Below are 17925 nucleotides of genomic sequence, written 5' to 3'. Positions count from 1 at the left end.
GTGATCTAGTGGCGGGAAGCATTCTGATTTTTCAACATTGTGTTGGGTGTAATTACGTTGATGTATCTAGTAAACAATGGATACGTAACAATGGGGTTGTGACGGATAGAAGGAGTCACTACAGGTGTGAACAAGCCTTTACATCCAGGTTGCCTGAAGCTGAATGGAAAGTGCAAGTGACCTGACCAGTGTGTGATTTTAAGGAAATAGTATGTTCACATTTTACAGAGTGTGGCTTTAAAGGGGAAATCTGGGATTGCTACATCTAATTTCTCTAATTTCAAACTTTTAAAATAATGATATACACTCATGGATTATTGGAGAATATAACTTATACATGCCTCATGGGCTTAGTTCAACTGTTGTACCCTATCAGAACCCAAATATAACTTATACATGCCTCATGGGCTTAGTACAACTGTTGTACCCTATCAGAACCCAAATATAACTTATACATGCCTCATGGGCTTAGTACAACTGTTGTACCCTATCAGAACCCAAATATAACTTATACATGCCTCATGGGCTTAGTTCAACTGTTGTATCCTATCAGAACCCAAATATAACTTATACATGCCTCATGGGCTTAGTACAACTGTTGTACCCTATCAGAACCCAAATATAACTTATACATGCCTCATGGGCTTAGTACAACTGTTGTACCCTATCAGAACCCAAATATAACTTATACATGCCTCATGGGCTTAGTTCAACTGTTGTACCCTATCAGAACCCAAATATAACTTATACATGCCTCATGGGCTTAGTACAACTGTTGTACCCTATCAGAACCCAAATATAACTTATACATGCCTCATGGGCTTAGTTCAACTGTTGTACCCCATCAGAACCCAAATATAACTTATACATGCCTCATGGGCTTAGTTCAACTGCCGTACCCCATCAGAACCCAAATATAACTTATACATGCCTCATGGGCTTAGTTCAACTGCCGTACCCTATCAGAACCCAAATATAACTTATACATGCCTCATGGGCTTAGTACAACTGTTGTACCCTATCAGAACCCAAATATAACTTATACATGCCTCATGGGCTTAGTTCAACTGTTGTACCCTATCAGAACCCAAATATAACTTATACATGCCTCATGGGCTTAGTTCAACTGTTGTACCCTATCAGAACCCAAATATAACTTATACATGCCTCATGGGCTTAGTTCAACTGTTGTACCCTATCAGAACCCAAATATAACTTATACATGCCTCATGGGCTTAGTTCAACTGTTGTACCCTATCAGAACCCAAATATAACTTATACATGCCTCATGGGCTTAGTTCAACTGCCGTACCCCATCAGAACCCAAATATAACTTATACATGCCTCATGGGCTTAGTACAACTGTTGTACCCTATCAGAACCCAAATATAACTTATACATGCCTCATGGGCTTAGTTCAACTGTTGTACCCTATCAGAACCCAAATATAACTTATACATGCCTCATGGGCTTAGTTCAACTGCCGTACCCCATCAGAACCCAAATAAAACTTATACATGCCTCATGGGCTTAGTTCAACTGCCGTACCCCATCAGAACCCAAATATAACTTATACATGCCTCATGGGCTTAGTTCAACTGCCGTACCCTATCAGAACCCAAATATAACTTATACATGCCTCATGGGCTTAGTTCAACTGCCGTACCCTATCAGAACCCAAATATAACTTATACATGCCTCATGGGCTTAGTACAACTGTTGTACCCTATCAGAACCCAAATATAACTTATACATGCCTCATGGGCTTAGTTCAACTGTTGTACCCCATCAGAACCCAAATATAACTTATACATGCCTCATGGGCTTAGTTCAACTGCCGTACCCCATCAGAACCCAAATATAACTTATACATGCCTCATGGGCTTAGTTCAACTGCCGTACCCTATCAGAACCCAAATATAACTTATACATGCCTCATGGGCTTAGTTCAACTGTTGTACCCTATCAGAACCCAAATATAACTTATACATGCCTCATGGGCTTAGTTCAACTGCCGTACCCTATCAGAACCCAAATATAACTTATACATGCCTCATGGGCTTAGTTCAACTGTTGTACCCTATCAGAACCCAAATATAACTTATACATGCCTCATGGGCTTAGTTCAACTGTTGTACCCTATCAGAACCCAAATATAACTTATACATGCCTCATGGGCTTAGTTCAACTGTTGTACCCTATCAGAACCCAAATATAACTTATACATGCCTCATGGGCTTAGTTCAACTGTTGTACCCTATCAGAACCCAAATATAACTTATACATGCCTCATGGGCTTAGTTCAACTGTTGTACCCTATCAGAACCCAAATATAACTTATACATGCCTCATGGGCTTAGTTCAACTGTTGTACCCTATCAGAACCCAAATATAACTTATACATGCCTCATGGGCTTAGTTCAACTGTTGTACCCTATCAGAACCCAAATATAACTTATACATGCCTCATGGGCTTAGTTCAACTGCCGTACCCCATCAGAACCCAAATATAACTTATACATGCCTCATGGGCTTAGTTCAACTGTTGTACCCTATCAGAACCCAAATATAACTTATACATGCCTCATGGGCTTAGTTCAACTGCCGTACCCCATCAGAACCCAAATATAACTTATACATGCCTCATGGGCTTAGTTCAACTGTTGTACCCTATCAGAACCCAAATATAACTTATACATGCCTCATGGGCTTAGTACAACTGCCGTACCCCATCAGAACCCAAATATAACTTATACATGCCTCATGGGCTTAGTTCAACTGTTGTACCCTATCAGAACCCAAATATAACTTATACATGCCTCATGGGCTTAGTTCAACTGTTGTACCCTATCAGAACCCAAATATAACTTATACATGCCTCATGGGCTTAGTACAACTGCCGTACCCCATCAGAACCCAAATATAACTTATACATGCCTCATGGGCTTAGTTCAACTGTTGTACCCTATCAGAACCCAAATATAACTTATACATGCCTCATGGGCTTAGTTCAACTGCCGTACCCTATCAGAACCCAAATATAACTTATACATGCCTCATGGGCTTAGTTCAACTGCCGTACCCTATCAGAACCCAAATATAACTTATACATGCCTCATGGGCTTAGTTCAACTGTTGTACCCCATCAGAACATAAAAGCCTGTTTTTACCTCGTTGTTTGTAAAACAATGTAATTCCAAACAAACACTGTATATTCTCACAGTTTGGTTAAAACTATAATCCTTTTTTTTTTTACCAAAACAGTGGCGGGGTAGCGACTTGTTATTGGTTGAACTGCAGATTTCCCCTGTAAAGTAATAAAATGCTCTCATCGAGATAAAAACTCCGGAGGTGAAAACATAACAGACAACAACAACAACAGATAATTGTTTCTAACACATTATCTTTTCAAAACAGGATTTATTAATTATGTACATATTCATATTCAGCTTCTACATCTGTGTAAAGGTACTTAGAAGTAAGAGAAAACATATCTGGTTATTTGCCAACATTTTTTATTTAAATGAACAGCGTTACCCACTCCAGTCAGCAGATGGCGACGTGTCTTTCAGGTGATGCTTCTTGGTGACGTGTATTCTAGTGGACGGCGCGTGATGCTTCTTCAACAACAACACGGCTACTGATTCAACCACTTCGCTAGCTTGCAAGCAAACACAAAACCTGAACATTGAAGCTCTTTCGACCATTTCTGTTAATATGAATCTGTGTTTTAAACACAATTCTGTTTACATATACACTCCTTAACTTACATGCAATTTGCTTGTTTACTTAAATAAGTATATTTGTTAAATTCGTACTGAGTTTAGCACTAGGCTAGTTGCTAATGCTAACTAGCTAGCTAGCTAATATGAGTTCACTAAGCTACTGCCCCCCTGCTAAAGAAGAGGATGTCTACTGGACGGAGAAAGAAGCTCTGGGGCTGAACATTGTCGTAAAAGAAGAAGAAGAGGATATTACAGTGAAAGGAGAGGAAGAAGCTTTCAGAATAAAACAGGAGGAAGAAGAGGCTGTTATAGGGAAAGAAAATAAGGAACCTTTTGGAGTGAAAGAGGAAGAGGGGATAGAGGCTGTCACAGTGGAAGAGGAAGAGGAGGATGTAGAAGCTTTCAGAATGAAAAAGGAGGAAGAGGCCATAACATTGAAAGAAGAGAAGGAACCTTTTGGAGTAAAAGAGGAAGCTATCTCAATAAAAGAGGAGGAGGAAAATGTTTTGGGAGTGACAGAGGAGGATGAAAATGGAGAGGAGGAAGAGACTGAAGATCCTGTTAACACCAGTGAGTATTGACTTAAAAACAGGGGACACAAGCTCTGCAGTTGTTGAACTAATGTGTGGTTTTAAAGGAACTTTTAAAGGAGCATTCTACTGAAGTTCTACACTTGAATATGTTGTTCAGTACTGTATGAGTTGTTAAAGGAAAAGATGGCCAATGGTACATGCGTGTTTTGTTTAACTCAATTCTGTGGCCAACAACCCTAGCCATTGATTCTAGGATAATTATAAAAGCCCAATGAGCTTAGTTCAACTCTCGTACCCCAGGGGTAGGCCTATTTACTTTTGAGTCATTTATCAGACACTCTTATCCAGAGAGACTTGCAGTACTGAGTCATTTAGCAGACAATCATCTCCAGAGAGACTTACAGAAATAGCCAAATTCACTAATTTGAAGTGGTGTCCACATACTTTTGTATAAACAGTATATCTTAGATTAATTCTGACCATTTTGAAGAAATGTATACTGCCTCCGGCATCTCAAGATGGACAAACAAACTATTGCAGTTTTAGGCTACTCTCCTTAATAGTACTTATGTGAGCACACTCGTTAGGTTCGCCAGCCGAACCGAAGCATGTGGAAGGCTGTCGGGGTGGTCAGGCAGCCTAGCGGTTAGAGCGTTAGGCCAGTAACCGTAAAGGTTGCTAGATCGTTAGGTTCGCCAGCCGAACCGAAGCATTATGTCGGGGTGGTCAGGCAGCCTAGCGGTTAGAGCGTTAGGCCAGTAACCGTAAAGGTTGCTAGATCGTTAGGTTCGCCAGCCGAACCGAAGCATGTGGAAGGCTGTCGGGGTGGTCAGGCAGCCTAGCGGTTAGAGCGTTAGGCCAGTAACCGTAAAGGTTGCTAGATCGTTAGGTTCGCCAGCCGAACCGAAGCATGTGGAAGGCTGTCGGGGTGGTCAGGCAGCCTAGCGGTTAGAGCGTTAGGCCAGTAACCGTAAAGGTTGCTAGATCGAATCCCCGAACTGACAAGGTAAAAAAAATCTGCCGTTCTGCCCCTGAAACAAGGCAGTTAACCCACTGTTCCCCTGGTAGCCATCATTGTAAATAATAATTTGTTATTAACTGACTTGCCTAGTTAAATAAAGGTAAAATAATGTAGACATTTTTTTAAAATAGCGATATTAACGCTTTGTCCGCTTGCACAAATTAAAAAAATAATAGTCAGACAACAGAGGAACTAGATAGGCAATTCAAATCATCTAGTTAACTATTGAGCTATTAGCGTCAAACCAAATGTTATTGGTCACACGCACCAAATACAACAGGTGTGTCGACCTTAGTGAAATGCTTACTGACAGTACATTGACATGTATTAATGTCAATGTCTTGTCCCCACTGTCCTAAAATAATTTACCACCTGCACTCGTGTTTAACCGCAAATTGGCCCGACACGCAGCAGTCAATACAGGTGCACAGTTGTTGAAATGAAACGCTGCCTACTCCGGTTGGAAAACCGTCTCTCAAGAACTCAACGTTGGCTTTTCCTCTATTCAATAATTCTGACAAAGTTACCAAAATATTCCTGGATTAATTGACAAGTAGGGGTGGGGGGAAAAAGTAGCTAATTGTCATACCTGAGTAAAAGATACCTTAATGAAAATGACTCAAATGGAAAAATACTAGAGAAATAAGCCAAGAAAGTATTTGGTTTTAAAGATACTTAAGCTTGGGAGAGGCGAAGGTAGAGTCATGTGTCCTCCGAAACATGACCCGCCAAACCGCGCTCCTTAACACCCGCCCGCTTAACTCTGCACCAATGTGTCAGAGGAAACACAGTTCAACTGACGACCGAAGTCAGCCTGCAGGCGTCTGTCCCACCACAAGGAGTCACTAAAGAGCACGATGAGCCAAGTAGCGCCCCAGCGGATCAACAACATTGTAGTTACTCCACAACACTAACCTAATTGACAAGTAAAAGTAGGAAGCCTGTACAGAATACAAATATTCCAAAACATGCATCCTGTTTGCATTAAGGAACTAAAGCAAAACTGCAAAGAAATTAACTATAGTTTTATTTATTTAACCTTTATGTAACTAGGCAAGTCAGTTAAGAACAAATTCTTATTGACAATGACGGCCTACCAAAAGACAAAATGCCTCCTGTGGGGACGGGGGCCTGGGATTAAAATAAATAAATAAATGCAATATAAATAGGACAAAACACACATCACAACAAGAGAGACAACACTACATAAAGAGAGACCTAAGACAACAACATAGCAAGGCAGCAACACATGACAACACAACATGGTAGCAACACAACATGGTAGCAGCACAAAACATGGTACAAACATTATTGGGCACAGTCAACAGCACAAAGGTCAAGGAGGTAGAGACAACAATACATCACACAAAGCAGCCACAACTGTCAGTAAGAGTGTCCATGATTGAGTCTTTTAATGAAGAGATTGAGATAAAACTGTCCAGTTTGAGTGTTTGTTGCAGCTCGTTCCAGTCGCTAGCAGCAGCGAACTTACCTGCTGACCTATAAATTATGTTTCCGTAATCTAGCATGGGTAGGTTGGTCATCTAAATTAGGGTTAGTTTGGCAGCTGGGGTGAAAGAGGAGCGATTACGATAGAGGAAACCAAGTCTAGATTTATCTTTAGCCTGCAGCTTTGATATGTGCTGAGAGAAGGACAGTGCGCCATCCAGCCATACTCCCAAGTACTTGTATGAGGTGACTACCTCAAGCTCTAAACCCTCAGAGGTAGTAATAACACCTGTGGGAAGAGGGGCATTCTTCTTACCAAACCACATTACCTTTGTTTTGGAGGTGTTCAGAACAAGGTTAAGGGTAGAGAAAGCTTGTTGAACACTAAGAAAGCTTTGTTGTAGAGCATTTAACACAACATCCGAGAGGGGCCAGCTGAGTATAAGACTGTATCATCTGCATATAAATGGATGAGTCAGCTTCCTCTGTCTGAGCTATGCTGTTGATGTAAATTGAGAAGAGTGTGGGGCCTAGGATTGAGCCTTGGTGTACTCCCTTGGTGACAGGCAGTGGCTGAGACAGCAGATTTTCTGACTTTATACACTACCCTCTTTGAGAAGGGTAGTTAGCAAACCAGGTCAAAGACCCCCAAGAGACACCAATACTCCTTAGCCGGCCCACAAGAAGGGAATGGTCTACCGTATCAAAAGCTTTGGCCAAGTCAATAAAAATAGCAGCACAACATTGCTTAGTGTCAAGGGCAATGGTTACATCATTGAGGACCTTTAAGGTTGCGGTGACACATCCATAACCTGAGCGGAAACCAGATTGCACACCAGAGAGAATACTATAGACATCAAGAAACCAGTCAGGTGATTATTGACAAGTTGTTCCAACACTTTTGATAAACAGGGTAAAATAGAAATAGGCCTGTAAACAGTTAGGATGAGCTTGATCTCCCCCTTTAAATAAAGGACCCACTGTAGCTGCCTTCCAAGCAATGGGAACCTCCCCAGAGAGGAGAGACAGGTGAAAAAGGTTGAAGATGTTAGGGGCAGCAACCTTAAAGAAGAAAGGGTCCTGAATACGATGTGTTATGTTTGGGGCAAATCCAATACAAAGCTCTTAGAGACGTACCCAGAAAGACTCACAGCTGTAATCACTGTCAAATGTGATTCCAACATGTATTGACTCTGGGGTGTGAATACGTAAGTAAATGAGATATTTCATTTTTAATACATTTGCTAAAAATGTCAACAACAAAAAAATAACTTTGTCGTTATGGAGTATTATGTGTAGATAGATGGGTGAGAGAAAAATAATATTTAATCCATTTTGAATAAAGGCTGTAATACCACAACATGTGGAATAAGTCAAAAGGGGTGTGAATACATTCTGAAGGCACTGAACACAGTCCATGTTTCAATCGAAGCTTAAAAATCCTTCTCCCCCCCCACCTTCATCTACACTGATTGAAGTGGGTTTAACTAGTGACATCAATAAGGGGGATCATAGCTTTAGCCTGTCTTCCCCCCCTTCATCTACACTGATTGAAGTGGGTTTAACTAGTGACATCAATAAGGGGATCATAGCTTTAACCTGTCTCCCCCCTTCATCTACACTGATTGAAGTGGGTTTAACTAGTGACATCAATAAGGGGATCATAGCTTTAACCTGTCTTCCCCCCCCTTCATCTACACTGATTGAAGTGGGTTTAACCAGTGACATCAGTAAGGGGATCATAGCTTTAACCTGTCTCCATCAGTAGGGGATCATAGCTTTAGCCTGTCTCCATCAGTAGGGGATCATAGCTTTAACCTGTCTCCATCAGTGACATCAGTAGGGGATCATAGCTTTAACCTGTCTCCATCAGTAGGGGATCATAGCTTTAACCTGTCTCCATCAGTAGGGGATCATAGCTTTAACCTGTCTCCATCAGTAGGGGATCATAGCTTTAACCTGTCTCCATCAGTGACATCAGTAGGGGATCATAGCTTTAACCTGTCTCCATCAGTAGGGGATCATAGCTTTAACCTGTCTCCATCAGTAGGGGATCATAGCTTTAACCTGTCTCCATCAGTAGGGGATCATAGCTATTCATCTGTCTCCATCAGTGACATCAGTAGGGAATCATAGCTTTAACCTGTCTCCATCAGTGACATCAGTAGGGGATCATAGCTTTAACCTGTCTCCATCAGTGACATCAGTAAGGGGATCATAGCTTTAACCTGTCTCCATCAGTAGGGGATCATAGCTATTCATCTGTCTCCATCAGTAGGGGATCATAGCTATTCATCTGTCTCCATCAGTGACATCAGTAGGGGATCATAGCTTTAACCTGTCTCCATCAGTGACATCAGTAGGGGATCATAGCTTTAACCTGTCTCCATCAGTGACATCAGTAGGGGATCATAGCTTTAACCTGTCTCCATCAGTAGGGGATCATAGCTATTCATCTGTCTCCATCAGTAGGGGATCATAGCTATTCATCTGTCTCCATCAGTAGGGGATCATAGCTATTCATCTGTCTCCATCAGTAGGGGATCATAGCTTTAACCTGTCTCCATCAGTAGGGGATCATAGCTATTCATCTGTCTCCATCAGTGACATCAGTAGGGAATCATAGCTTTAACCTGTCTCCATCAGTGACATCAGTAGGGGATCATAGCTTTAACCTGTCTCCATCAGTGACATCAGTAAGGGGATCATAGCTTTAACCTGTCTCCATCAGTAGGGGATCAAGACTATTCATCTGTCTCCACCTGGTCCGTCTGTGATGGAAAGAACGTTTCTAATGTTTTCTTCCTCTGTGTATGTGACAGATATGAAAGTCTCTGTTGGAAACGTACAGGGGCAGTAGGAAGCTGTTTAGGCTGACCAAATTCACGTAGAAATATAGTCCATTCTCATTTTAAAGCAAGTCTAAGAAGCTGTAGATCTGTTCGACATTATCTATTTCTATGCTTCCTCGCTCTTAAGTATCGCTTTTTTGCTCGTTTTACTTTCGGGGTTTCGCACAAAAGCTTCGAACAGCTGAAAATACTATATTTTTAGTTGATGAAAAGATGTTTCCCGGCGGTTTAGATGATGATCCTCTATTCATCGACTTGTTTTGCCACAAACTGAAATGAGGCGAACCATTTCAACTTTCTGCCACCAGGATTCTGCCTGTAAAGCTGCAACAACTAGGATGGGTTGCTAATATGTCTATAGGATTGTGCCTTTGACTTCTGGACAACGAAATGAAAACCAATAGAATAGGAGTGAAATGCTGGTTTCACTGACATGAGGCAGACTTTATAAATGCTGGTTTCACTGACATGAGGCAGTCTTTATAAATGCTGGTTTCACTGACATGAGGCAGTCTTTATAAATGCTGGTTTCACTGACATGAGGCAGTCTTTATAAATGCTGGTTTCACTGACATGAGGCAGTCTTTATAAATGCTGGTTTCACTGACATGAGGCAGTCTTTATAAATGCTGGTTTCATATGAGGCAGTCTTTATAAATGCTGGTTTCACTGACATGAGGCCGTCTTTATAAATGCTGGTTTCATATGAGGCAGTCTTTATAAATGCTGGTTTCACTGACATGAGGCAGTCTTTATAAATGCTGGTTTCACTGACATGAGGCCGCCTTTATAAATGCTGGTTTCATATGAGGCAGTCTTTATAAATGCTGGTTTCATATGAGGCAGTCTTTATAAATGCTGGTTTCACAGACATATGAGGCAGTCTTTATAAATGCTGGTTTCACTGACATATGAGGCCGTCTTTATAAATGCTGGTTTCACTGACATGAGGCCGTCTTTATAAATGCTGGTTTCACTGACATGAGGCAGTCTTTATAAATGCTGGTTTCACTGACATGAGGCCGTCTTTATAAATGCTGGTTTCACTGACATGAGGCCGTCTTTATAAATGCTGGTTTCACTGACATGAGGCCGTCTTTATAAATGCTGGTTTCATATGAGGCAGTCTTTATAAATGCTGGTTTCACTGACATGAGGCCGTCTTTATAAATGCTGGTTTCACTGACATGAGGCAGTCTTTATAAATGCTGGTTTCATATGAGGCAGTCTTTATAAATGCTGGTTTCACTGACATGAGGCAGTCTTTATAAATGCTGGTTTCACAGACATATGAGGCAGTCTTTATAAATGCTGGTTTCACTGACATGAGGCAGTCTTTATAAATGCTGGTTTCACTGACATGAGGCAGTCTTTATAAATGCTGGTTTCACTGACATGAGGCCGCCTTTATAAATGCTGGTTTCATATGAGGCAGTCTTTATAAATGCTGGTTTCACAGACATATGAGGCCGTCTTTATAAATGCTGGTTTCACTGACATGAGGCCGTCTTTATAAATGCTGGTTTCACTGACATGAGGCAGTCTTTATAAATGCTGGTTTCATATGAGGCAGTCTTTATAAATGCTGGTTTCACAGACATATGATGCAGTCTTTATAAATGCTGGTTTCACTGACATGAGGCCGTCTTTATGAATGCTGGTTTCACTGACATATGAGGCAGTCTTTATGAATGCTGGTTTCACTGACATATGAGGCCGTCTTTATAAATGCTGGTTTCACTGACATATGAGGCAGTCTTTATAAATGCTAGTTTCATATGAGGCAGTCTTTATAAATGCTGGTTTCATATGAGGCAGTCTTTATAAATGCTGGTTTCATATGAGGCAGTCTTTATAAATGCTGGTTTCACATGAGGCAGTCTTTATAAATGCTGGTTTCACTGACATGAGGCAGTCTTTATAAATGCTGGTTTCATATGAGGCAGTCTTTATAAATGCTGGTTTCACAGACATATGAGGCAGTCTTTATAAATGCTGGTTTCACTGACATGAGGCAGACTTTATAAATGCTGGTTTCACTGACATGAGGCAGACTTTATAAATGCTGGTTTCACTGACATATGAGACAGTCTTTATAAATAATAGCCTCCATGTTTCTATGGTTATATTTTGCCTCGGCTACTTTGAAGCAAGGTAAGACATGCCCCATAATGTGAAGTAAAACTGGGTGATGTTCTGGGTGAGTCTGCTGGCCATGGAAGAACTGGGACATTTTCAGCTTCCAGGAATTGTGTACAGACCCTTGCGACATTGAGCCGTGCATTTTCATGCATTCAAATTGGCATCGATAAAATTCAGTTTTTGTTCGTTGTCCGTAGCTTATGCCTGCCCATACCATAACCCCACCGATACCATGGGGCACTCTGTTCACAACCCGCTCGCCCAAACGACGTCATACACGTGGTCTGTAGTTGTGAGGCCTGTTGCCAAGTTCCCTACAACTATGTTGGAGGTGGCTTTATGGTAGAGAAATGAACATTCAGTTCTCTGGTAACAGCTCTGGTGGATATTCCTGCAGTAAGCATGCCAATTCCACTCCCCCTCAAAATGTCAGACATTTGTGGTATTGTGTTGTGACAAAACTGCACATTTTAGAGTGGCTTTTTATTGTCCCCCGCACAAGGTGCACCTGTGTAATAATCAAGCTGTTCAATCAGCTTCTTGATTTGCCATACCTGTCAGGTGGATGGATTATCTTGGCAAAGTAGAAATGCTCACCAACAGGGGTGTAAACAAATGAGTGCACGACATTTGAGAGAAATAAGCTTTTTGTGCGCAGAAATTGAACATTTCTGGGATCTTTTATTTTTAGCTCATGAAACATGGGACCAACACTTTACATGTAGCGTTCATATTTTTGTTGAGTTGCATGTGTGTTGTTAGTCTGAGTAAATAGGGGTGCTATTTTTTCCCAGAATGTTAAATACAATTCTATGGCAAAGCAGTCTGGTGCTTTTCTCCACGTGAATGTTTTAAAAGTGTCTAGTATTTTTTTTTGGGGGGGTATTTTGGGATCATTTTTTGTCTGCTGATAGTTGTTCAGGGGTATTGAGTCTAATAATGCCGTAGGATCAGTCCAACAGTTGTTTAATTCAGATTTATATAGATTTTCATAGACGCTTTTAAAATTGTCATTAATACCATCACTAGTCTATTTATCCATTAGGTCTAATACATGTATCCTATACTGACTAGTCTATTTATCCATTAGGTCTATTACATGTATCCTATACTGACTAGTCTATTACATGTATCCTATACTGACTAGTCTATTACATGTATCCTATACTGACTAGTCTATTTATCTATTAGGTCTAATACATGTATCCTATACTGACTAGTCTATTACATGTATCCTATACTGACTAGTCTATTTATCCATTAGGTCTAATACATGTATCCTATACTGACTAGTCTATTACATGTATCCTATACTGACTAGTCTATTTATCTATTAGGTCTAATACATGTATCCTATACTGACTAGTCTATTTATCCATTAGGTCTAATACATGTATCCTATACTGACTAGTCTATTACATGTATCCTATACTGACTAGTCTATTACATGTATCCTATACTGACTAGTCTATTACATGTATCCTATACTGACTAGTCTATTACATGTATCCTATACTGACTAGTCTATTTATCCATCAGGTCTAATACATGTATCCTATACTGACTAGTCTATTTATCCATCAGGTCTAATACATATATCCTATACTGACTAGTCTATTTATCCATCAGGTCTAATACATGTATCCTATACTGACTAGTCTATTTATCTATTAGGTCTAATACATGTATCCTATACTGACTAGTCTATTTATCTATTAGGTCTAATACATGTATCCTATACTGACTAGTCTATTTATCCATTAGGTCTAATACATGTATCCTATACTGACTAGTCTAATACATGTATCCTATACTGACTAGTCTATTACATGTATCCTATACTGACTAGTCTATTTATCCATTAGGTCTATTACATGTATCCTATACTGACTAGTCTATTTACCCATTAGGTCTATTACATGTATCCTATACTGACTAGTCTAATACATGTATCCTATACTGACTGTCTATTTACCCATTAGGTCTAATAAATGCACAACACCACTAAGTTTAATAGTGTTTTTATTAGCTTACAAAGCACTACAGCCACTCTGTGATGACAAGCTCTAGTCTAGATTAAACCTCATAGGAAGACTGTTATTATGTGGAGGTTTCATTGAGGTCTCTCTGTTTAACTAAACTCTCTGTTTGTCTTCAGCAGGGGAGAGACCAGACACAGACTCTCACTGTGACAGCTTGAAGAGTGCTTCAGGGGAACCAGACCCAGAGACGTCCAAACCAGAAAGACGACGACACTGCTCTCAGTGTGGAAAGAGTTTTAGCTGGTTTGGGAACCTGAAACGACATGAGAGGACACACACAAAGGAGAGACCCTACCAATGCATTCAGTGTGGAAAGAATTTTAATTCATCAGAATATATGAAAAAACATGAAAAAATACACTCTAAGCCTTACCACTGCTCCCAGTGTGAAAGAAGTTTTACCCAACGGGGGGACCTGAAATCACATGAGAGGACACACACAGGAGAGAAGCCTTACCACTGCTCACAGTGTGAAAGGAATTTTTTCTCATCGGGGTCCTTGAAAAGACATGAGGGGACACACTCTGTGGAAAAACCTTTCCACTGTTCTCATTGTGAAAAGAGTTTTAGGAATTTATGGAACCTGAAAGAACATGAGCAAAGACACACAATGGAGAAGCCTTTCCAATGCTCCCACTGTGGAATTAAATTTACATGGTTTCAACAACTTAAAGAGCATGAAAGAATCCACATTGTAGAGAAAAGTTATCAGTGCCTCCGGTGTGGAAAGATATTTATGCAGTTAGGGCACCTGAAAGTCCATGAGGTAACACACACAGGGGAGAAGCCATACCAATGCTCCGAGTGTGGAAAGAGATATAGCACCTCACATGGACTTAAAATTCATCAGAAAACACACATTGTGCTCCCACAATTGTCTCATATTTTTGACTGAGAATGTGTTTTTGTTTATGCTATACATGAAATCTAATTATAGAAAGTGGACTCAAAAATACATTTCTATGATTTATTTATTTTATTTTGAAATATAAATTAAATATGGAGTGAGTAAGTGCATGGCTTTCCCAGATTTCTATGACGTATAATTAATTACAATATGAGTGAAATCATTTTCCAAAAAATGGTAATTAAGTATATTAAAAAAGGTAGCTTTTCTGTGTTGGAACGGTGTGCATATCCAGACTACAGAATGTTGTGGGCGTATACAAGTCATTAAAGGGATACTTTGTGATTTTGGCAACGAGGCCCTTTATCTACCTCACCAGAGTCCGATGAACTCGTGGATATTATTTTTTTAGGTGTCCGTGTCCAGTATGGGGGAAGTTTGAGGTAGGTTTGTGAGTCAGTGCTAACTAGATGGAATAGATGAATCCACTCATTTGAAGGGGTAATCTTACATACACTATATATACAAAATGATGTTGCATGTCTTAACCCATATTCCCACTATTGATGAATAATATAATGATGTAGGCACTTAAACAGTTGTTCCATCCCCGAGCCCAATGTGCCCAGTTCAATAAATAAATAAAGGAGAAGACTTCATGTGTTTTTTTGTTATTTAACCTTTTATTTAACTAGTCAGTTAAGAACAATGACGACCTTCACCGGCCAAACCCGGACGACGCTGGGACAATTGTGCGCCGCCCAATGGGACTCCCAATCACGGCCGGTTGTGATTCAGCCTGGAATCGAACCAGGGTGTCTGTAGAGATGCAGTGTCTCAGACCACTGTGATACAGCCTGGACTAGAACCAGGTACTGTAGAGATTCAGTCTCTCAGACCACTGTGATACAGCCTGGGACTAGAACCAGGTACTGTAGAGATGCAGTGTCTCAGACCACTGTGATACAGCCTGGAATCGAACCAGGGTGTCTGTAGAGATGCAGTGTCTCAGACCACTGTGGTACAGCCTGGACTAGAACCAGGTACTGTAGAGATGCAGTGTCTCAGACCACTGTGATACAGCCTGGACTAGAACCAGGTACTGTAGACATGCAGTGTCTCAGACCACTGTGATACAGTCTGGACTAGAACCAGGTACTGTAGAGATACAGTGTCTCAGACCACTGTGATACAGCCTGGACTAGAACCAGGGTGTCTCTAGTGACGCCTCAAACACTGAGATGCAGTGTCTCAGACCACTGTGATACAGCCTGGACTAGAACCAGGTACTGTAGAGATGCAGTGTCTCAGACCACTGTGGTACAGCCTGGACTAGAACCAGGTACTGTAGAGATGCAGTGTCTCAGACCACTGTGATACAGCCTGGACTAGAACCAGGTACTGTAGAGATGCAGTGTCTCAGACCACTTTGATACAGCCTGGACTAGAACCAGGTACTGTAGAGATGCAGTGTCTCAGACCACTGTGGTACAGCCTGGACTAGAACCAGGGTGTCTCTAGTGACGCCTCTCGCTGCCGCCACTTGGGAGCCACTCGATGACAGAAGTGAGTAGTACGGGGGAGTGACAGTCATTTTTAGTTCTGTTACCTTTGCTTGCTTGCGTACAGGAACAATGGTGTCCATACAAACACCTTTATAGCGTCCTCAGAGCATGTGCAGACCAGCTGGCTGGGGAGGTGAGGCATCGGTGTGGTTTTCCCTTTGTAATCTCTTCCACATACATCCCATGTCTGAGTCGTTTGGTCCCTATACTGTCTGTTTTGCCTCTTTGATTGTCTTATGGAGCTCATAGCTGTTTCATACTCGTCCATGTTTGCAGTCATTTTTACCGTGGTTAAATGGGGTGTTTCGTCCTTTCAATTAACAGGATAAGTCCTGACTTGACTTTTACCGCGGCTAAATGGGGTGCTTCGTCCTTTCAGTAGGATCTTAATTTGAGCCAGTTTGCTACAGCAGGAAGTAGTAATCCTGCAGCAACAAGAAATGTGAATTATGGAAAGGGGGATACCTAGTCAGGTGTACAACTAAATGCCTTCAACTGAAATGTGTCTTCCGCATTTAACCCATTTAATATGTGGATTATAATTAATGAATATATTTGTAGCGGTTGAAACAGTGTTTGTAAGGGAAAATCAAGTCTGAAATGTAAAAGTGGAAACTACAAACTTCAGAAGTCTTTATAAACTTCAAAATAAAAAAAAAGGTTTTAAAATTCCTGCATTGCAGATCCTACATCTGTACTGGGACTTTAGCCTACTGCACAAACCTCATTGCTACAGAACTGTTGTTTGATAGGTTAATGTTGCATAGCATTACATTATTTTTCATGTTAAAAGCTTGATGTTTGACTGAGAAATGTATCTTAACTCAGAAAAGGTTGGTGACCAATGTCTTGGATATTACTCACGCTACGGGTTGGTGTATGTATGAAGACAATGCTAGATTTGGCTTGGTTTTCAGCTGTTGCTAGGTTGTATTAATTAGTGCACACCGTGGCAAAAGTTCTGCAACAGAAAACAAAAAACAAGCGTTTCTTAAATGTACAAGTTCCACTAGTCATCCCTTGCCATTTCGGTCTGTTTTCTTCCATTTAGTTTCTAGTTTTACTAAGTTAGGGAACCTTAAAGACCATGAGAGAATGCACACTGGAGAGAAGCCTTACCAATGCTCCCAGTGTGGAAAGAGCTTTACCAAGTTATGCAGCCTGAAAATACATGAGAGATTACACACAGGAGAGAAGCCTCATCAATGCTCCCAGCATGGAAAGAGATTTCCCTCATCATGGTTTTTGAAATCACATGAGAGGACACACTCGGGAGAAAAGCCTTACCAATGTTTCCAGTGGGGAAAGAGTTTTACCTGGTTAGGGAATCTGAAAAGGCATGAAAGGGGACACAAGGGTGAGAAGCCTCATCATTGCTTCTAGTGTGGAAAAAGTTTTACCCAGTTAATTAAAACCTCTTGATCCTACTTGAGACGCAGACGTCTCAACTAGGCACCTGGAAATGCAAATGCGCTACGCTAAATGTACTCGTTAAAACTCAAACGTTCATTAAAATACACATGCAGGGTATTGAATTAAAGCTACACTCGTTGTGAATCTAGCCAACAAGTCAGATTTTTAAAATGCTTTTCGGCGAAAAAGAAGCTATTATCTGATAGCATGCAACACTGTTGGCTCTACTCCAACACTCTTCTGTTCTGTTTTATAAAGGTTTGTTAAGGAAACTATGTGCTGGTGTGAGTCATCTAGGCCGTATTCATTAGCGCAAAATGGAAACGAGCGTTTCTT

The 17925-nt window shown here is 40.8% G+C and overlaps 1 protein-coding gene across 1 annotated transcript; it reads left to right on the top strand.

Moving 5' to 3' along the window:
• Nucleotides 1-3868: 3868 nt before the first annotated feature.
• On the top strand, nucleotides 3869-14666 carry LOC139370121 (zinc finger protein 79-like). Its single transcript, XM_071109445.1, has 2 exons — nucleotides 3869-4295; nucleotides 13884-14666. The coding sequence occupies exons 1-2, from the start codon at nucleotides 3869-3871 to the stop codon at nucleotides 14657-14659; spliced, it is 1203 nt and encodes a 400-aa protein (XP_070965546.1). The 3' UTR covers nucleotides 14660-14666.
• The last annotated feature ends 3259 nt before the right edge of the window (nucleotides 14667-17925 follow it).

This window comes from Oncorhynchus clarkii, chromosome 17 (genome assembly GCF_045791955.1).
Source record: "Oncorhynchus clarkii lewisi isolate Uvic-CL-2024 chromosome 17, UVic_Ocla_1.0, whole genome shotgun sequence".
NCBI lineage: Eukaryota > Metazoa > Chordata > Actinopteri > Salmoniformes > Salmonidae > Oncorhynchus > Oncorhynchus clarkii.
This window is presented reverse-complemented; position numbering and strand designations above follow the sequence as displayed.

Bases quoted from the DNA above. Each gene is read 5' to 3' on its own strand.
- LOC139370121 (XM_071109445.1), top strand. From the start codon at position 3,869: ATGAGTTCACTAAGCTACTGCCCCCCTGCTAAAGAAGAGGATGTCTAC. The intron at 4,296-13,883 runs GTGAGTATTGAC...TGTCTTCAGCAG, and splicing joins TGAAGATCCTGTTAACACCA to GGGAGAGACCAGACACAGAC.